The sequence below is a fragment of the Eublepharis macularius genome, chromosome 10, assembly GCF_028583425.1.
Source record: "Eublepharis macularius isolate TG4126 chromosome 10, MPM_Emac_v1.0, whole genome shotgun sequence".
NCBI lineage: Eukaryota > Metazoa > Chordata > Lepidosauria > Squamata > Eublepharidae > Eublepharis > Eublepharis macularius.
This window is the reverse complement of record NC_072799.1, coordinates 90,654,961-90,677,412: the sequence shown is the minus strand read 5'-3', so window position 1 is coordinate 90,677,412 and position 22,452 is coordinate 90,654,961. Positions and strand designations below refer to the sequence as shown.

At 46.5% G+C, this 22,452-nt stretch overlaps 1 protein-coding gene across 2 annotated transcripts in view; it reads left to right on the top strand.

The window, feature by feature from the left end:
• The window catches only part of GABRB1 (gamma-aminobutyric acid type A receptor subunit beta1), a 165,835-nt gene that overhangs the window by 117,415 nt on the left and 25,968 nt on the right, over positions 1–22,452 (top strand). For both annotated transcript variants that reach the window (XM_054990168.1, XM_054990167.1), the window contains exon 5: positions 15,868–15,950. In XM_054990168.1, coding sequence (XP_054846143.1) covers positions 15,868–15,950 — 83 coding nt within the window. The remainder of the gene's footprint in view (positions 1–15,867; positions 15,951–22,452) is intronic.

Below are 22,452 nucleotides of genomic sequence, written 5' to 3'. Positions count from 1 at the left end.
CATTTTTATTTTATTTTTTCTGTTCTGCTTATATTTATAAAAATAAATTTTATATAAAAAAGAATGTATACACTGCCTTAAAATACCTATGGCTATGTCCCACACTAAGTAGCTTAGTCCTTAATCCTGGCTGGCTCTGCCCACTTTCAATGTAGCAACAGTCAGATTGCAAGGCCTCTGTTGGACATGATCTACATATATAAAGACAAGTGTCCTGACTGACTCATCAACACCCAGCCCAAACCCCAGGACCTAGAAATGTGACATTTGGGCAGAATGCTCCTTTTGTGGTATAGGGGATCACTAAGAATTACTTGAGATATGGGAGTGGGTGTTTGGGAAGGGGGCAGAGCTTTGCAAGGGTGTGATTCTCCAGAGCCCACCATGCAAAGCCTCTAGGGGATGTCTGGAGATCAGTTGTAATTCTAGCAGAACTCCAGCCTCCAGCTTGAGATTGGTAACCCTCTCTGTGCTTCTTAGCCTTTGTACTATTGTCTGCGAAGAGTCCCTTTGGCCCTACCATCTTGTTGGTACATGCTATTTTACATCAAGCTTCACTCGTTAGGGTGGAAATAGAACCACATTATGAAGGAGAAATACATTCACTTCTTAGAAGAAAGATGGGAAAGCACAGCAGAAACTGCCTGGGGCCCAGACTGGGAAGTTCAGCTGGTCCTGGAACAACAAGCCAAGCTGAGTGGTCCTTGTTGTGCCACACTCAAGGCCTGCAAGGCCAGTCCAGAGGTGCCAACAAGAGGCATTAGTTCCAAACTAGTGGAAGTACAGGAGAAGCAGGGCTTTTTTTCAGCAGGAACATGGGGGAACGGAGTTCCAGAACCTCTTGAAAATGGTCACATGGCTGGTGGCCCCGCCCCCTGATCTCCAGGCAGAGGGGAGTTGAGATTGCCCTCCACGCCACTCAGCTGTGCGGAGGGCAATCTCAACTCCCCTCTGTCTGGAGATCAGGGGGCGGGGCCACCGGCCATGTGACCATTTTTTCTGAGGGCAACCCACTGAGTTCCACCACCTCTTTTCCCAGAAAAAAAAGCCCTGAGGAGAAGGCAGTTGGTGAACTAAAGGATCCCACTGGCTCCTAAAGTGCTCACAATTTGCTGATGTTGGCTCTTCATGTTCCTTACCATCAGTGGTCCTCTAAGGCTGAGGCCCACTGGGAAATTTCCCTGTAACTAAAATGGCCAGTCTGCCCTGGGCAGCAAAAAATGGGAGAAGTCCCTCTGTGGCAGCAGGAGAAAAATTGGTGGAGATGACTGCATAACACCCCCACCCCCCGCCAATGACACTCTAGGAATTGGCCCAATCTCTCTTTTACTATAGTGATTGGGGAAATTTCTGGAGTGTCACAGAGGCGCAGTGACGGCAGCGGCAAAGCTCCCCGTTCCCAGGATCTGTCACTCAACAGCTCCCAGGAATCATGGGCGTGGGCCTGACAACCCTGCTTCCTGCACACTGACCTAGATTACAGAAACATTTCCAGGTCATTTTCCTTCAGATGTATGTGTTTCTAGTTGGGTTGCCAGGCAGTTGTAATCCCCAGAAGTTTGAGTGGGAGGAGCATGGGAGGGGTGCAGTCATTGCATGCGCTATGACATCACTCTCGGGTAAAACCAGAAGTAGCATCATATTGCTCTAAGAATCAGTAGCAATTCCTAGAGTGACATGGACATCCCTGGAGCGACCTCACGCTGTGTGAGAGGCTGACTTTTAAAACTTTTTTAAAAATTTCTCCACCACTGCTTGAAGTGGTGGCAGACAATAAGGATTGCAAGGGGGCGTTAAATTGGACAAACTTTGTTTTACTTTAAAGAGAAGGGACCAAGGTTATAGGGGTGCAGTTAGAGGATGAAGGGTCTCTTAAAGATAGCAATTAATCCATCAAGTTGCAATGAAAGGATTCATAACCTGTCTCCCAGAGCTGGCTGCACATGGTCTTGATGTGACCATCTGATGTGTTGGGGGCTCATGAATATCCCCAAATTATGTTCTCTCTCCCTCCCCGTTACAAAGACAAGATCTCCAAGAAAGCTCCATTTGCTGCTCTGAGAGTTTTCCGCATTAAAAATGAAAGGAAATGCTAATTCGGAGTAGGCAGTCTTTATTGGTCTGAATGTCAAAATGTCTACCTATTAAGATATTGGTGTACCGGCAAACAAAAGATGGTGGGCTAAGACAAGTGGGGTCTGTAGCCAGAATCACTGTGAGAAAGCTGAGCTCTGGCAGTGCCACCAAAGCTTCAGGGGCTCCCCTCTGCTGTTTGGATGGGAGACCCAGCCTTCCTGGTACGCTGCCATTCATAGACACAAATCTGAACTCAAATTTGATGGTGGATTTAGGGTTTCCCCGTGTGAAAAAAATGAAGGACAGGAGACCTGTCCTTCATTTTCATTTTTTAAAACATAATGATGCCTTAATCTGTTGGATGTATGATTTTTACGGCAGAGCCAGTGAACTCAGATGCGAATGGATTAGGAGGTGTGTTTCTCTGCTCTGCATCTGAAGGTCAAGAGGAAACATGGTCACCTTGGCTGTAGATTTTGTACTGCCACAAGTTGTTGGATGTGACATTTTGTCTGGTGCAATCTGTGGACACAGATGGGGGCTTTGTTTATACCATGGAGCTGAGATGTCCAACTCTGAAAATGTATGTTATAAATGGATTTATGAATATCCACATCTCAAATCAAGGTTCTCACACCACAGCAGCAGTGTTGTAATGTGTGGGGTCCACAGTTTTTATGCTGTAGCCCCCGTGCACAGACACAACCTGTATTAGAAGGTGGATTTGGAATGTCTCCATATAAAAATCATAATGATGTTAGAAACCACGTTTTAGATCTAGATTGTCATGTCACAGTGGTACCACAAAGTGTTAGATCTATGTTTTATCAAACCTGAAATGGCTTTATGGGTGAGGCTCCAAATGAACCAATGAGGTGACCATTGCATTTCCACAACAGGGTAAATAGTGCCACCTGGGACCTGTTCAAGCGGGAAAAATGGCAGGAGGAGATGTAAGTCCCTTCGGGCTTCCGATTCAAGTTTTTAACCTGAATCAGGCCCAATTTGGAAAGATTCAGGATTACAGAATCAGCCCCAGCATTGCTGAGCCAGTTCGGGAATCCCAAAGCAAAGCTTTCCAAAGTGATTTGTATTGCTTTGGGAAACTTTGGGCAAAGCGGCAGCAGCCAGGCCCACAGCACTTTTCTAGCTGTTTGAATTGCAATAAAAGTGCTGCTTGCTTTCCCGCCCCACCGCTTTTTTTCCCCTGATGGGAGGGGGAGGAGGGTTCCCCCCCACTCCCACTTCATGATTCAAGTTATTCCGAATTGTTTTCCCGCTTCAGGAAAACCCAAAGTGAGAAACCCAAATATTTTTTGGGTGCACACCCCTTCTCCCTGTGTGCTGTAGTCCAAATCTGAACTTATACCATGTACATCTTGGAAGCATGGAACTTCAGAGGACACCTCCCTGCCTAAACTTAGGAGCTGAGAACCAGTTTGGTGTAGTGGTTAGAGTTTTGGACCAGGATGTGGGAGACCCAGGTTCAAGTCCCCTGCCACGGAAGCTCGCTAGGTGACTTTGGGCCAGGCACACATTCTCAGCTTAACCTACCTCACAGGATCATTGTGAGGATAAAACAGAGGAGAGGAGAATGATATAAACTGCTTTGGCTCCCCATTGGGGAGGAAGGAAGATTATAAATTAAGTGAATAAATATATCTCCAAGGAAACTGTACATTTGTGTACCCAGCTCCTTCCTTGTGTACGCAAGTGTGTAAAGAGCATGGCATCCATACTTTACACACTTGCTGCAGACCACATCCGAATGTGAGATTATCTAGGGTTTTATTCCTTTACAAAAATATCTTACAGCAGACTCCACACACGCAACTTACTTCTGAGTAAAAATTTCTGGTATGAAATCCTAGACATACTTAAGAAGTGAAATAACTTGCTACTGTGGAAATGCATTCAGGATCTGAACCTGAAAAGAAAAAAATCTGTGTGAAAGCAACAACATATTGCATACTATCATTTTAGAAAAATGTAAAATCCACCAAAGCAAGGCGTCATTAGTCATTGAAATGAAGCTTAAGGCAACAGTAATGAAGAGGCAGTTGCCCTGTCATTAATTTTGTATACACTGCTTAATTCCAGCCTGAGAGATTCATGCAAAAATTGTCTCTCTCAGGGAATAGTGGAAGTCACTGGTATACAGGGCTTTTTTTCTGGGAAAAGAGGTGGTGGAACTCGGTGGGTTGCCCTCGGAGAAAGTGGTCACATGGCTGGTGGCCCCGCCCCCTAATCTCCAGACAGAGGGGAGTTTGGATTGCCCTCCGCGCTGTGGCGTGGAGGACAATCTAAATTCCCCTCTGTCTGGAGATCAGGGGACGGGGCCACCAGCCATGTGACCATTTTCAAGAGGTTCCGGAACTCCGTTCCACTGCGTTCCAGCTGAAAAAAAGCCCTGCTGGTATAGATAAAGGACTGCTCCTGGGGGGAAATGAGTCTTTCAGAAAGAGAAAACTATGTGCCTGTGAGAAAATGGTTGATAAATTCCAGAATGCAGTTATCGTTTGTTAAACAGAGCATGAGGACAATGTGTCTTCCTAATTGCCTTCAGACTTCATGGCTGCAGACTCATTCAATCAAACTGACTGCTGAAAATCAGCCTATAAATTGTGGTACACTTACAGATATTTTGGATGTAGTAAAATTTTTTGAAGAGGCATTCTTGCCTTCTCTGCCTTGTGAGGGCTGGACAACCATCAATTTATCCAGAAATTCAAGGTGGGAATATCTTGTATTTTTAGAAGTGACACTAAAAGTATGTTTTTCTGTCACGTGGTTAACATTGCATAAAAATATATAGCAAAAGAGAGGAAACATTTGCTATCTCCAGGGTGCCTAATCATTGTCCGTTACATAAGGCTTATTCACACATGCATGTACATCATTCATGGGCTGTATCTCAAAGTGATTTGTGAAGGAACTAGGGGTGTGCAATTCAGATCCGGGATTTGGGGGGGAAGCCCGATTTTTGCAGATTCAGCAAAATTCAGCTTTCCCGGATCACTTTAGAGCATTCCAAATCCAATCCAGGTACCCAGATTGAGAGACCCCTGAATAAATCTGAGTGAATCTGGGTTAATTTGGGAAATGAGGCTTGGCTGTTTCCCTTGATGTTTCCTTGCAAAGAAATAACGAAGAAACAGAAGGTGATGTGTGCCAGCTTGCTTCACTAAGTTAGTGGTGTCAGAGCAAACAACATTGACCACCAGTTAAGCAGGAGTGAAGGGCATCTCCAGTTCCAGAAAAATCACATAGCACTAACAGGATTTGCTCTAGTTCTTTTTGAAGGCCTCCAGGCAAGAAACCTACAACACCGGAGCAGGAAACTTCCCCATCCACTAAGAGCCAAGCTACAAGTGACGCCCGACACAGGTTGGACATTTGTCAGCTTCCCTCAAGTTTTGATGGGAAATGTAGGCAGCTTGGCGGAATGTTGGACAAGTGACAGTTGAAAAGTCCATTGGGCAGCAGTCAGAGAGCCAAGCTGCAAGACCAGGATGGCTACATTTCCCATCAAAACTTGAGGGAAGCTGACAAGTGTCCAACCTGTGTCAGGCATCACTTGTAGCTTGGCTCTCATTCACTTCTCTCATCTTTAATCTACCCTTCTGGTCTCCTGAACATGAATGTGGTAAGAGTGGTAGGCTGAGAGAGGGAGAAGCAGCATAAACTGCCCAAATAAGAAATTAACTTCTGCCTTTTATAAATAAATAAAATCATTAAGTCCAGAATCTAACATTACCTGAGTGGATCATTCTGTCCCAGCCACAATTCTTCCTGCTGGTCTCTTTAGAGTCCTGGGGACACTGGACTGAGAGCTAGAGCTTGGTTGGGGGAGTTATTCAAACATCCCTGAGTAAGCTGTCTCCCCCTGTCTGGGTATAGTTGCCAACTCCAGGTTCGAAAATTCTGAGAGATTTGGGTGTGGACCGTGGAGAGGGGGGGGGTTGTGGAGGGACCTCAGTAGGGTATAATGCCGTAAAGTCCACCTTGTAAAATAGCCATTTTCTCTAGGGGAACTGATCTCTGTAGTCTGGAGATCAGTAGTGATTCTGGGGGGGTCTCCAGGCCCCACTGGAGTTACCGGAATGCGAGTCTGGGAAATTAGCAAACAAAGAGAAAGCTATGCAAGAGGCAGTAACAAGCGAGATCCTCTACCAATTTTTACCAGGTCCCCTCCTTGAGGAAACTACCAAGAAATGGGCGTTTTCCAAAACGAGTATTTTTATTTAAAGCGGAAACTTAGATAAACAGCAAGAGACAACTCACAAGCACACAAGATTCCTGGGAAATCAGTGGTGGAAGTGGGAATAGATTTCAGGGTTTTTCAGGTGATAATTTCCTATCAAAGGAGTATGCAGAGGAAGAAGGCTTCAAATGGCCAGCATTCTCAACCAGAGGCTCAGCAAGGGATTCTGAGGGCACAACGCTTGGATCTGAGTAAGCACATACAAATTGTCCAGGGCAAAGGCAGAATACTTATAAGGTAAACTGTGCCTTGAAGCTGGAGAGTGACTTCAGCCCGTGAAACAAAGACCTAAGTGATTATCTCCTGGGATGAGCAAAAGGCTTCAGTAATCTTGTTAAGCCTGTCTGGGCGGACAAAAGAGTTAGCTTGGCTGCTGCTGGTGCTTCACAAAGAAACTGTAAATGTAATTAAGTGTTCTCTGAAGTTGGGTGACGAATTTAGAGTTGTGATTAAATGTTCCCAGGAAGAACTTAAACTTATAAGAGCTGATTGATGGCCTTACATTGAGGGATAGGCTTTTAGCTAAGGTTGCAGTCGGTGGGAAGAAAGGAGATTGGAATGTCCGAGGGGAGTTGATAGGATCAATCCTCAAGTGCTTTTCTTGTCAGGGATCCAGAGGAGTTAGCCGTGTTAGTCTGTAATAGCAAAATCAAAAAGAGTCCAGTAGCACCTTTAAGACTAACCAATTTTATTTTATTGTAGCATAAGCTTTCGAGAATCAAGTTCTCTTCATCAGATGCCTGATCCGAACTGGTCAAATACAGAAGAGGAGGGGATGGGAAAGAAGGGGACATATATCACAACAGGACATGGTGCAATTAGTGTGAAGGCAATCAAAACATTCCTTTGCTTGTAAATGTAAACATCTCCTTTTGGTGTGGAGTCAGTTTGCCATGTTAGTTAACCACAGTGAAGGTATCCAATTCCTATGCAGTATAAGCCCTCGATAACCACAGCTCTCCCTGCCAGCTGCATCTGACAAAGAGAACTGTGGTCCCCGAAAGCCCACACGTACTCAGGCTGAGATAATTGACAAACAAAGCCCACACCAGGCGTCTCTGGCTCCCCCAGACCACGCCTCTGTAAAGGAAATCTGTTACCTGTGATAATGTGATAACCATTCATAGTCTCTATTCAGTCCCAGCTTGACAGAGTCAAATTTGTATATGAATTCCAATTCAGCAGCCTCCCGTTGGATTTTGTTTTTGAAAGGTTTCTGTTGAACCACAGCGACCTTTAAGTCTTTGATGGAATGTCCTGGTAGATTGAAGTGTTCTCCCACTGGTTTTTTGGACGTTTCCATTTCTAATGTCAGATTTGTGTCCATTTATTCTTTTGCGTAGAGGTTGGCTGGTTTGTCCAATGTACAGAGCAGAAGGACATTGTTGGCACATGAGGGCATATATCAGATTGGAGGATGAGCAGCTGTAAGAGCCAGAGACAGTGTAGTTGATGCCATTGGGTCCTGTAATTGTATTCCCTGGGTAGATATAGGGGCAGAGCTGGCATCTGGGTCTGTTGCAGGGCCTGGTACCTGTGCTGGTGCCTCTGCTGGCCGATTCATGATTGTAAGTGAGAAGTCGTTTAAGATTGGGGGGCTGTCTGTAGGCAAGGAAAGGTCTTCCACCCAGGACTTCTGAGAGAGAGGTATCATTTTCCAGGATGGGTTGTAGCTCCCTGATGATATGTTGGATGGGTTTGAGCTGGGAGCTATAGGTGACAACCAGTGGTGTTCTGTTGTTAGTTCCTTTAGGTTTGTCCTGGAGCAGACTGTTTCTGGGTACTAGTCTGGCCCTTTTGATTTGTTTCTTCACTTCATTTGGTGGGTACTGTAGTCTCAAAAATGCTTGTTGTAAATCTCTTAAGTGTGTCTCGGTCGAGAGCATCGGAGCAGATACGGTTGTAATGTAAGGCTTGGCTGTAGACAATAGACCGAGTGGTATGTTTAGGGTGGAAGCTGGAGGCATGTAGATATGAGTATCGGTCTGTTGGTTTCCGGTATAAGGTGGTATTTATTCGTCCATTATGTAGTTGTACAGTGGTGTCCAGGAAGTGTACCTGTTGTGTAGAGTGGTCCAGGCTTAGGTTGATAGTAGGGTGAAAGTTATTGAAGTCCTGATGAAATCTCTCAAGGGCTTCCTTCCCATGGGTCCAAATGATGAAGATGTCATCCAGGAATCTTAAGTATAGTAGTGGTTCCAGTGGATGGGAGCTGAGGAAGCGTTGCTCCAAGTCCGCCATGAATATGTTAGCATATTGTGGTACCATGCGTGTGCCCATGGCTGTGCCATTAACCTGTAGATATAAGTTGTCACCAAATTCGAAGTAATTGTGAGTGAGTACGAAGTGACAAAGTTCAGTGGCGAGGTGTGCTGTGGTTTTGTCCGTGATAATATTCCGTATGGCTTGCAATCCATCTGCATGTGGGATATTGGTGTACAGGGCCTCCACATCCATGGTTGCTAGGATGGTGTCATCTGGTAGGTTGTCAATGGACTGTATTTTCCTGAGGAAGTCAGTGGTGTCCCGTAAGTAGCTGCGTGTTCTGGTGGCATAGGGCCTGAGGATAGAGTCCATGTATCCCGAGACTCCTACTGTGATGGTGCATTTTCCTGAAACAATTGGGCATCCTGGGTTACCTGGTTTGTGGATTTTGGGTAGTAGGTAGAATCTTCCTGGTCGTGGTTCCTGGGGTGTGTCCATATGGATGCATTCTTGTATGTCCATGGGGAGTGTTTTTAATATTTTATTGAGTTCCCTTTTGTATTGCTCTGTGGGGTCAGAATGTAGTATTTTATAGAATGTTGTGTTGGAGAGTTGTCTTTCTGCTTCTTGTATATAATTTTGTTTGTCCATGATGACAACTGCTCCGCCTTTGTCAGCTTCCTTGATTACGATGCCAGAATTATTTTGGAGGCTGTTTATGGCCTCTCTTTCTCCACGGCTGAGATTCTGCTTTAGGTGTTGTTGTTTGTCAATTATCTCAGCCTGAGCACGTCTACGGAAGCATTCAATGTAAAAGTCCAATGAGGAGTTACGGCCCTCAGGGGGTGTCCATGTGGAATTCTTTTTCCTGGAGTTTTGTAACGATGGTTGTGTATTGCTGGGTTGGGGGGGTGGGGGCTGCTGAGGCTGCTGTGATGGTGTCTGTTCAGCGCTTTGTTCATCGTTTTGTTCAGCAGAGTAGTTGAAGAATTCTTTCAGTCTTAGGCGTCTAAAATAGGCCTCCAGGTCTCCACAAAGTTGTATGGTTTGTGTGGGTCTGGCTGGGCAAAAAGATAGTCCACGTGAGAGGACTGATTCCTCTGCTGGGCTCAGCTTGTAACTGGAAAGATTGATGATGTTGCTTGGTGGATCCAAAGTGTTTTTGCTCTCTGTTGCAGGCAGGAGTTTTGAGAATTTCTTCTCCTTCTTGTTCTGTAATTCAGTGAATAGATTGCAATAAATAGTTTCTCTGGTTGTGGTAAACATCTGCCAGTTCCCGGTCTGTGCAGAAGGGGTGTACTTCATGGAAGAGTCTAGTTCAGAGATCTCTTGCTTGATCCATTGTTGCTTGCTGTACATCAGTCCAATGAGGTGAATTAAGAGTTTCCTGGATAAGGTGTTGCATAGTTTCTCACTGTAGTCTGTGTAGTAAGTGGATTTCAATGGATTCCTCACACGAAGTCCCTTGGGTAGAATGTCCAGTCTTTTGCATTTAGAAAGAAAGATGATGTCTGTTTGTATTTGTGCCAGTTTCTTCATGAGGTTGATGGATTTCCTCTCCATTCGGCTGAATGCAGTGCTTTCCATGGTCATAGATCCAGAGGAGTTAGCCGTGTTAGTCTGTAGTAGCAAAATCAAAAAGAGTCCAGTAGCACCTTTAAGACTAACCAATTTTATTTTATTGTAGCATAAGCTTTCGAGAATCAAGTTCTCTTCATCAGATGCCTGATCCGAACTGGTCAAATACAGAAGAGGAGGGGATGGGAAAGAAGGGGACATATATCACAACAGGACATGGTGCAATTAGTGTGAAGGCAATCAAAACATTCCTTTGCTTGTAAATGTAAACATCTCCTTTTGGTGTGGAGTCAGTTTGCCGTGTTAGTTAACCGCAGTGAAGGTATCCAATTCCTATGCAGTATAAGCCAGCCACCAGCACACGCAGCTACTTACGGGACACCACTGACTTCCTCAGGAAAATACAGTCCATTGACAACCTACCAGATGACACCATCCTAGCAACCATGGATGTGGAGGTCCTGTACACCAATATCCCACATGCAGATGGACTGCAAGCCATACGGAATATTATCACGGACAAAACCACAGCACACCTCGCCACTGAACTTTGTCACTTCGTACTCACTCACAATTACTTCGAATTTGGTGACAACTTATATCTACAGGTTAATGGCACAGCCATGGGCACACGCATGGCACCACAATATGCTAACATATTCATGGCGGACTTGGAGCAACGTTTCCTCAGCTCCCATCCACTGGAACCACTACTATACTTAAGATTCCTGGATGACATCTTCATCATTTGGACCCATGGGAAGGAAGCCCTTGAGAGATTTCATCAGGACTTCAATAACTTTCACCCTACTATCAACCTAAGCCTGGACCACTCTACACAACAGGTACACTTCCTGGATACCACTGTACAACTACATAATGGACGAATAAATACCACCTTATACCGGAAACCAACAGACCGATACTCATATCTACATGCCTCCAGCTTCCACCCTAAACATACCACTCGGTCTATTGTCTACAGCCAAGCCTTACATTACAACCGTATCTGCTCCGATGCTCTCGACCGAGACACACTTAAGAGATTTACAACAAGCATTTTTGAGACTACAGTACCCACCAAATGAAGTGAAGAAACAAATCAAAAGGGCCAGACTAGTACCCAGAAACAGTCTGCTCCAGGACAAACCTAAAGGAACTAACAACAGAACACCACTGGTTGTCACCTATAGCTCCCAGCTCAAACCCATCCAACGTATCATCAGGGAGCTACAACCCATCCTGGAAAATGATACCTCTCTCTCAGAAGTCCTGGGTGGAAGACCTTTCCTTGCCTACAGACAGCCCCCCAATCTTAAACGACTTCTCACTTACAATCATGAATCGGCCAGCAGAGGCACCAGCACAGGTACCAGGCCCTGCAACAGACCCAGATGCCAGCTCTGCCCCTATATCTACCCAGGGAATACAATTACAGGACCCAATGGCATCAACTACACTGTCTCTGGCTCTTACAGCTGCTCATCCTCCAATCTGATATATGCCCTCATGTGCCAACAATGTCCTTCTGCTCTGTACATTGGACAAACCAGCCAACCTCTACGCAAAGGAATAAATGGACACAAATCTCACATTAGAAATGGAAACGTCCAAAAACCAGTGGGAGAACACTTCAATCTACCGGGACATTCCACCAAAGACTTAAAAGTCGCTGTGGTTCAACAGAAACCCTTCAAAAACAAAATCCAACGGGAGGCTGCTGAATTGGAATTCATATGCAAATTTGACTCTGTCAAGCTGGGACTAAATAGAGACTATGAATGGTTATCACATTATCACAGGTAACAGATTTCCTTTACAGAGGCGTGGTCTGGGGGAGCCCAGAGACGCCTGGTGTGGGCTTTGTTTGTCAATTATCTCAGCCTGAGTACGTGTGGGCTTTCGGGGACCACAGTTCTCTTTGTCAGATGCAGCTGGCAGGGAGAGCTGTGGTTATCGAGGGCTTATACTGCATAGGAATTGGATACCTTCACTGCGGTTAACTAACACGGCAAACTGACTCCACACCAAAAGGAGATGTTTACATTTACAAGCAAAGGAATGTTTTGATTGCCTTCACACTAATTGCACCATGTCCTGTTGTGATATATGTCCCCTTCTTTCCCATCCCCTCCTCTTCTGTATTTGACCAGTTCGGATCAGGCATCTGATGAAGAGAACTTGATTCTCGAAAGCTTATGCTACAATAAAATAAAATTGGTTAGTCTTAAAGGTGCTACTGGACTCTTTTTGATTTTTCTTGTCAGGGAAAGCACATTCACAGCTTGGGAGGACAGGAACTAATCACGTCCAGTCACTCAGCATGTGTTCGCATTCCATTCATGTTTCACTCTCCCAAGGGGGAGCCAGCAATGTTTTGCCCTGCTGGGCAGTTGGCTTTTTGCAGCATGAAGTGTATTAGTTAAGGCTTCATGATTTTTCCCAGTCATAATCAGATATTAACATGGAGGAGAGCAAGGTGGACTGCTCACACTGGATCTGGCAACCCTATTTCTGAGAGCTGGTATCAGCCAATATCTTTGTTATTTTACACTCTCCAGTACCTACAGCATAACATGTTCTGGTCTTAAGATGATAGGCCTGCAGAGAGGGTTACAATGCCTGTTTGTGCATTTCCTTTCTCTAACAACCTGCAGCTGAAGATGTAATAGCACCAGCCCTTGGCAGAATAGAAAAAGAGAAGGCCTTTCTCCATTGTTTAGGTCAAGCACAAGATATCAAACTAGATTCAGCATCCACCAAGGACAGGGCAATAATTCCACTGTTGAGACTAATAACAGTGGCACTGCCAGATGCTGTGCTTTTCCAGGCTAAATTACCATATCATACACAATAGAAATATGGGCACTCTGAGCAAAGTAGCTGTGATTCATTCTGTTTGTCATGGCAACAAAGAAGTCCCAGTTTTCCAGATTGTGGTCTGTTTAACATCTCCCTTTGAGGTTTCTAAAATACATACACATTTGGGGTTTCATACAGTCACTGGGCTACACATGCCTGTACACAGGGCATTTTTTCTGGTAAAAGAGGTGGTGGGACTCAGTGGGTTACCCTTGGAGAAAAAGGTCACATGGCTGGCGGCCCCGCCCCCTGATCTCCAGACAGAGGGGAGTTGAGATTGCCCTCTGCAAGGGCACTCTAAAAAGGACAAACAAAGCACACCACCGTCGTCCAGTTTTGTTTCTTCACTGTGTTCCCCATTAAGAACTGCAGTGCCGTTCTCAATTTCCTTGTTTTTTGTTCATATTAAGAAATACTGAACAATTCTCAATCTTCTTTTTCTCTGGGCATTATTTCTCGGTGCTATTTGTAAGAAATTTGCTGTTCCTGATCCCATTTTTGAGTTTTTGAAAAACTTGCAGTGTATTTGCTCTGTCAAACAGAACTGTTATTATTTGCAATAAATTTCATAGGCAACTTTTATTGCGGCATCTTGTTTGCAGGACCGTAGTTATAGCTCTGTCAGAACTTCTGTTATGAATTTTACTTTATTTATTTATTGCCTTGCAGTGTAAAAGGCCAACAGTGCTGAAGTTTCTTTAACAGGCCTCAACTCTGTGGGGTATTTTAATGCAAAATCCAACCTAATATTACTTGGTATTTTCTGTCTTATAAATACTTGCCAGTGAATGTTCATGCCTTCCTACAAAACAGATTTACCACAGTCCTGCTTATATATCTCAAACATGTACTTGTTTAGAGTTGCCAACTCTGGGTTAAGAAATTCCTGGAGATTTGGGGAGTGGGGTCTGGAGAGCGTAGGGTTTGGGAAGGAGAAGGACCTTAATGAGGTATAATGCCGCTGGTGCCTCTGACACCCGAGGCAATTGCACAGGACAGCCTAGTGAATAGGCTACCTCTTACTAAATCAACAATGGTTTTGTAGTATAATAGGCTGTTATATATTCTCGTTTTATTGCTTTTGTGTATTGTTATATAGCTTGCTTATATTATTTTATCAATTGTTTATTGTCTTTGTTGTTTGATGTTTTTCTTTACTTTCAAATAAAAATTTAAAATTAAAAAAACATTAACCAACAACTAAACAATGATCCATTACTGAATCTTTGAACAATATTACACAGAAAAACATCACTGCTGTAAATATGAAGTAGTGGTAGTGGAGAGTGCCCTCAAGTCATAGCTGCCTGATGGTGATCCTTATGGGGGTTAAATGGCAAGAGACTCTCAGAGGTGGTTTGCCATTGCCTGCCTCTGCAACCCTGGTCTTCATTGGAGGTCTCCCATCCAATTACTAACCAAGGCCGACCCTGCTTAGCTTCTGAGATCTGACGAGATCGGACTTATATGAAGTAAAAGGCATTCATTCTTTATAGACAGTTCTAAAGGTTTGGGGGGGTGGAAGCGTTCATAAAAGGGTAAATATTAATGCAGAGACTTTAAGCACTCAGCTGCTAAATAAAGTTTGGGAAACTGGCTCTGATAAAGCAGAGTTTTCCCTAAGCAGCAGAAAGTTCACAGAAGATTTGTGTTACCTGCTTTCTTTTGGAAGAGTGGCTACTGGAGATTTAGGGCACACGCTTGCAACAATCTGTTTGCTTTTTAATTGTACACGTTAAGAAGAAACAGGAGGCATCCAAACAACCAGCGAAGGCAGCAGTAATCCAAAGCAGACTGAGAACCAAGACGGCGGTTCTCGAACAACTAGCACTCCGCAGAAATTAGTAACAGTGAGCCCATTTTCACACAGGGTAGTATGTAGCTAATCACCTGAAAAATTACTACACCCGCATTGCACCACGGATCTTTTCATTAGCATTCTGTGCTGCTCTGAGTGAAGAAAACAATAAAACACACAAGGATAAGGAAGAGGAGCTGACCTCAGTCACTGGCCAAAGAACCAAGGAATGTTGACAAGTCACACCCCTCTCCTAAGAAGAACACGAGCAACAGGACATCAGTAATAGGTTCAGCCATCCCCCAGAAAATAAGCAGCTGCAAGAAGTTGGCTTCTCCTGTTGGTCTGGAAAGATACGCTGCTGCTTTATGGCTCCAGGTACACGCCCCCAACTTTTCACGAATGAAATTATGAGCATGCTTATAATTTTCCAATGCTCAATAGGCATGCTGAAAGCTTCAATATGAACACAGTATCCAAGCAAAATTCCCTTGCTCAAATCCCTCGATTGTATGCAGAGTTCCTGATTGGATCACCTCAAATGTTCCCTGAAAAATGTGTGTTGAGCAGGGCTTTTTTTCAGCTGGAACGCGGTGGAACAGAGTTCTGGCACCTCTTGAAAATGGTCACATGGCTGGTGGCCCCGCCCCCTGCTCTCCAGACAGAGGGGAGTTAACTTTAGATTGCCCTCCGCACGCAGAGGGCAATCTAAAGTTAACTCCCCTCTGTCTGGAGAGCAGGGGGCGGGGGCACCAGCCATGTGACCATTTTCTCCGAGGGCAACCCACTGAGTTCCACCACCTCTTTTCCCAGAAAAAAAGCCCTGGTGTTGAGTATGATACCGTGCCAAGCAGCTTTGTGCCTGCCGCTTGTGCTATAGATGCAAGCGCAGACTGGACTAGAAAGTATCAGAAAGTTAAGTTGTTGGTTTAGAACATTTATTTAGAAAACTTATTTCGCAAATTTATATGACAGCTCTGCAGAGACCTGCTTGAGGCGGCTCAGACCGGCTCAAGTCCCTGACTGAGCTCTCCAGAGAATCTGAGATCCATTCAAAAGAATATACGTTTTTTTTATCTTTTAGAATCACCACCACAGCTGCATGCATGATGGATCTACGCAGATACCCGCTGGATGAACAAAATTGCACACTGGAAATTGAAAGCTGTAAGTTTTCACGCTATTCAATATTTTAGGTTGGTTATGTAAAAAGTGCACAGGAACAGAATTTATGGTGCAGAAGCCACACAGTAGAGTCATGCAGTTTGCAGCATTAAACAATCTATAATCCCATAAATTTATGGGATTGCTCTGAACTATGTGAGGGCCAGTTTTACATTGCAATCCTATGTAAAGTTACACCCTCCTAAGCACTGTCGTCAATGGACTCCGAACGGTGTAACTCTGTTTAGGATTGCATTGTGAATTGGTGAAGACATTTTTTAACTGGAGGGACTGAGAATTAAGTCCACACTTGTTTGTTTTTAAGGATTTTTCGCTCTGGTTTATTATTGTTACAGGGAAAGAAAAAGAAAATATTAAAGAGCATTTTCCTTTTAGAAATGCATTCTGTTTGTACAGTTGCAAATTGTCTCACAGTTCTGTCCGTATTTCAGGAAAAAATTCTATATGGAGGCTTTGCAAGACGCAATAGTATTTAACTGTAATTAGCTAGCTGAGGAAAAGGCAGGTGGCTGTGCAATTAAACTGTCTACAGCCAAATGACAGTTCTAATAATTATTAATTAACAAAAGGGCCATCAAGTTTTTTGGGTGCAGGAGGGATAGAGAATTCTATTGCTTTCCCACATACTACATACCACTATCCCATACAACCGCTTGCTGCCTGCACACACAGGGACGACACTCTGGTCTGATGGTATCCTTTGCCCTGTAATAACAATGGCTCCAATGAGTGATATAAGGGAAGGGCCTCATCAGTCACTGGAGTTATTGTCCCAAGCTCCTGTTCCCTGAAAATTGCCACAGCCTTCAACTCCGAAAATGAAGTACAGCACCCTAAGCCAGTTATTTTCGGGTTACATGGTTATTTATATTTATTTGATTTATTTACAACATTGATGGACCCACCATTCTGCCCAATCAGGGCCATCAAGGTGGCTATTGTAGTGACAGGGGTCAATGGCAGGGTTTTCATGGCAAGAGACTAACAGAGGTGGTTTGCCATTGCCAGCCTCTGCAACCCTGGTCTTCGTTGGAGGTCATTCTTCCAATTACTAACAAATGGCCCTGGTAAGTAATGGCTGTTAGAGCACATGTGATGTGTAACTTGGGTGCCTGGAATTGTTTAGCAGAGTGATCCTAAACAGAGTTATTCGAGTCTAAGCCCATTGATTTCAACGAGCTTACACTGGAGTAACTCTGCCTAGGATTGGACACTGTTAGCTTCATATCCTTTTTTGCAGTATTGCCAACCACTCTCAGTTACTATCAAATGCAGATCTGATTGTCAATTATAAAGCATTAAACATCTTATTTGGCACTTCAAAATCAGGTTCCACATTAAAGTAAAATGTTGTGGGAGGAATAGAAAATGTCTTATTAAGGCATCTGTGAAGAATATTGCTGTATTTCTTTTCTCTGCAAAAACAGGCACAATCTTAATTGAATATAATGTATGAATAAAATAGGGATCAATTTAAGAGTAATCAATATGAATCAATAACAAAAACATATTCCAGTAGACTTTCTCATTGGTTTATTGGCCAAAAGGGAGAAAAACTCCAGCAACTGTGTTCATATAAGCACCTTCATATTGGCAAAAAATGTTGTGACAGAGGAAAATTACAGTCCCTGTTTGAGGCAAAGACAGTATTGATTACATGTCTCAGCATACAGTGCAAGAATGTGCACTTTGGGTCAAGAGCATGAGTCCAGTAACACCTATCAGACTAACAAAATTCGCGGTAGAGTGTGAGCTTTCGTGAGCCATAGCTCACTTCTTCAGATGCTCGCTTCTGCTCACTTCTTTGGGCCGTAGGGTTCTTGTTAGGACTGTGCAATTCAGATTTTGGAAGTATTTGGAGTTTGCTGAATAATGATGTATTTGAAATAGTCTGAATATTTTCACATCTGAATTTTATCATTGCAGATATTCAGAATTGCATTGGATCCTGTAGAGAAAACAGTCTGGGCTGCTTGGGAAATAAAAGTGAAACATATTTTCCCCAAAGCTTTGGAGGTGGGGGCAGGGTAGGGTTTCCAACCCACCCCGCCCCCCCCGCCCCCCGTTCCAGCCTCCACTTCCCTGTCACCACTCACCTGGCTGGCACCAGGAGGGGAAGGCATGGGAAGAGGCTCAGGGGCTCTGCAGTCCTCTCCCACCTGCTCTGGAGCTCTTCCAGAAATGGCAACCTGGAGAGCTAGTTTGGTGTAGTGGTGGTTACGAGCGATGGGACTCTAATCTAGAGAACTGGGTTTGATTCCCCACTCCTCCGCTTGAAGCCTGCTGGGTGACCTCGGGCTGGTCACAGCTCTCTGGAGTTCTCTCAGCCACATCCACCTCACAGGGTGATTGTTGTGGGGATAATAATGCTCTGAGTGGGTGTTAAGTTGTCCTGAAGGACGATATATTATTATTTATGTTATTTATATTCTGCCTTTCTCAGTGAGACTCAAGGCGGATTACATAGTGTGAGATTAGTACAATTAATGGCAAGGACAAGGGCAGGCATTTCCATACAGTGTCAAGAACATTTCCATAAACAATGTCATGGGGTAAAAGAATATAAGTTTACAAAGATATAGTATTAGCAAGGATCCAGTATGGGGATTGCTGCCCAGGCCAAGCCCAGGCCCCTCTGAACCTACAGGCCTCAGTAAAGTATACCCTTCCCCAACTAGGGTTACCAGGTACCTCTGTTGCCCTGGTGGGATGTGGTGACCTGATGCTTACCTTAATGGTGTTCCCATGGTGCCTTTCGCTCGCACCCCCGCGATGACATCACTTCCAGATGTCACTGCCCAGCTGCAGGGGCACTTGCGTACTTCACTGCCTCAAGCAGCCCAAAACAGGCCCATTTGGGGCCAAAATTGGCCGATGGCGAGGCCTGAGAGCACTCTCGGGGTAGCACAATGCTGTCACTCCTGGGAGTGCTGTCGAAGTGCCACCCCAGGAATGCACCCAGGAGGCCCATTCCCCCCCTGGTGAATGGTGGCGGGGGGGGGGGTGGAAGGTGAAAGCAGGGAATCCTCCGCCCCCACTGAGAGAATGGAATCCCTATCCCCACCCCATATGAGGGCCCTGTCCAGGGTCTGAGCCCCAGCCCCCAGACTTGACAAGAGGGAACAGCAGGGGACAAAAGGGTGGCAGCAACTCCACCCCCCAAGCCGGCAACCAGGGCCAGAACTTACCTACTCCAGGGGGAGGGGGCAAAAGGCCAGGACCTCAGAGGGGTGGAGGGGGCAAGGAGAGACCAGCCAGCCCCACCTTCCAGGGGAAAGAGAGGGGGCTAAGCAGGCCGGAGGGAAAGGGCCACAGCAGGGGGAAGGTGGATCCAGCAGCAGCAGCCCAAGCAGAGCCCTTACCTGGCAGGGAGAGGACGCCGCCGCTGCAGCCCAGAGCCACACCATGGCTAGAAGACAGCAGCCTGGCTCAGGAGTTGCTAGAAGCCAAGGGAGGGCTGCCACAGGCATTCTGGGGGAGGGGATGGGTAGCCCCGCCCAGCATTGCTGAGCAGGCAGCGCAGAAGCTGGCTAAGGCAGCTCCTCATGAGCAGGGCCAGGCAAGCTCAGTAGCTCAGAGGCTGGCTGGGGCAGCTCCTCGTGAGCAAGGCCAGGCAAGCCCAATAGCACAGAGGCTGGCTGGGGCAGCTCCTCGTGAGCAAGGCCAGGCAAGCTCAATAGCACAGAGGCTGGCTGGGGCAGCTCCTCGTGAGCAAGGCCAAGGAGCCCTCAGCTGGGGATGGCTCGCACTCAACCCCACCCTGCCAGCAAGGCAAAAGAGCCCAGGAGGGATTAGTGGTTGGAGGGAAACACCTGGAGGAACGCACAGCTGGGCCCAGTCAGGAGAGGGAACAAGCCTGGAAGGAGGGCGGGGTGGAGAAAGGAAACCCTATAAAGGGTGGCTGGGAAGAGCTCTGCGGTGGTGGGTTTGAGTAGGAGTGATGGAGCAGAGTGGGAGTGGAGAGAAGCCAAGGAAAAGGCAAGAAGGAGAGTGGAGGTTTGAAGGAGAGTCTTGGGAGGAAGAGATGGTGGAAGAGGCAGGGGGTAAGCAGGTCAGGTTGAGCAGGCCAGTGAGTGGATTGAGAGGGAGTCAGGGTGAGGTATACTGCCCCTCCTTCCACAGAGCAGGGTCCTGCAGAATCCCTGGCCCCCCTGTGATGTCAGGGGCAGACTGCCCAGTGCCATGCCCAGCGGCAGCTGTGGCAAGCCCTGACAGGCCCTACATGGCAGATATGCAGGACCTGCTGTCAAACAGACCCCAATGGCCACTTATAGCTTCCTGCTAGAGGATCAGGACTTTTTTTTCTACCAAGCATGCAAAGCCTCCTTTTCCAGAGCAATGGAGGAGCTGCTGGGCAAGCTGAAACTGAGCTCAGTAGAAATTGCCTCCATAAGAGTGATTTCTACTGAATCCGCTTCAGCGCACCCAGTGGCTCCTCCATTTCCGCCACAACAGGGAGCACGGGAGCACATGCATGCGCTCCCTCCTTGCTCTTCCCCCTCACTGGCCAGTAGGGGTGCCATTCCCCACCCAGGGTGGAGGGCTCCCTCTCCCCTCTGCCCCCACTTACTTGGCCAGCAGAGGGACGCACTTCTTGGGGTGCCCCCCAGGCGACACAGCATGCCCCCGTACCCACAGCGGCCCAATTTGCTTCCCTCAGCAGGCTCAATTCAGCCCCCTGGTGAGTATGGGAGCGCTCCCAGGCTGCCACTTGACCTGTGCAATAGCGTCACTTCCTGGAAGTGACATCATCGCGCAAGCCAGGACCAGGAACCTAGCTTAGTAAATGGCAGGCCCCTCATCTCCCGCCAGGGGGCTCGGGGGACCTGGCAACCCTACTGGCCAGGTGAATGGGGCCAGGGGGCAGCAGGTGGGGGAAGGGGGTGGCAAGCCTAGTCTGGCCTTCCCAATGGAGACAGTAGAGGGTAACGTTTTATCAGCCCATTTTTCTCTGAGTAAGGGCTCTTTGACTGAAAGCCAACTGAAATACAAGGAATGCCTCTTAGCCCCCCACCCCCTGTTCTTTTAGGGTTGCCATGAACTGGCCTCCAGGCTACAGACATCAGGTCCCCTGGAGAAAATGGCTTTGCGGGGGGGAGGTGTAGACTGCATGGCATTGTACCCTGCAGAGGCCCCTTTCCTTGCCAAGCCCCATCCTCTCCACTCTCCAGCCCAAAATCTTCAGGAATTTCTCAATGGGGACTTGGCGACAGGGTTGCCAGATCCCTCTCCCCTCCTGCTGGGAGGGGTAGGCAACTTGTCACTTATCTTGCATCAAGCACACGGTCTTTTGGGGCTGATGCGCCATGGGCTGAGGCCGTGACATCACTTCCAGAAGGGACATCACTGCGCCAGCCATGCAAGCACTCCTGTGCTCCGAATGGGGCTGATACAGCCCATTTGGGGCAGTGAGGATGCTCCTGCGGCCAGTGCGATGATGTCACTTCCGGTAGTAACATCACTGTGCCACCAGGGAGCACATATTCCCTGGGTGCCTGCCCGTGATGGGCAACCTCCAGGGGGCTTGCTACCTCCTGCCAATTGCTGGGCGATCACAGGGCGGGGCAAATTCTTGGGAGTTTGCCCGCCACAGGCAGGTACCTGGGAACCCTACTTGGAGACCCTAATGTCCTTTGTGAGACCAATTGCAGTATAAATGGGTTCTGGACCTGTGCAAAGTATTGTTCAGGATTTTCTAGAACTGAGGCCTGAACATTGGTCCACACAGTCCCTTACCCTCCAGAGAATTTTAGTGCACATGACTTCAGAGGCAGGGGACTACTCTCTCTCTTAGCTGCTGAGAAATTTCTCTAACAAGTCTCGCTCTTCATTTTTCTGCTATTACCCCTCCTTTTTCCTGTTTTAGTCCTGTTGCTAATAGCATAATGTATATGAAATCTCTGCAGATGTTATGCCAGATTGAATAAAGTTGATTTTAATACATGTGCTGTAATGATTATTGTGCGCTAGGTACCTCTTTAAGCATGCCCTGGGCTCACATACACAAATATTAACACAGAACCACTAATAGCACTGGTGGGATGGGTTTTCTTGTTGGCTGTTGTTGCCTCTTCTATTTGCTGCTTGTGGGAGGGAGACGCTTGTCTAGGGCTGGCTTGAAAGTTCAAAGTACTGTAGGAATATCACTAGGATTGCCAGGTCTGTATACCCTCCTGATGGGAAGGGGGGGGGGACCTGGCACTTACCTCATGTTGCTTGTGGGGTTGGCATTTGTGCAATGACGTCACTTCCGGAAGTAATGTCCTCACGCTGGCCGTGGGAGCACTGCTGTGCTCTGCACAGGGCTGATTTGGCCCATTTGGGGCCCAAATCAGCCCCAAACAAAGTGCAGGGATGCTCCCATGGCTGGCACGACATCACTTCTGGAAGTGACATCACTGCCTTCCTCGGGAGCACGCACCATGTGTGTTCCCAGTGTGCCTGCTGATAGCAGGCAACCTCCAAGGGGCTCGCCACCTCCCGT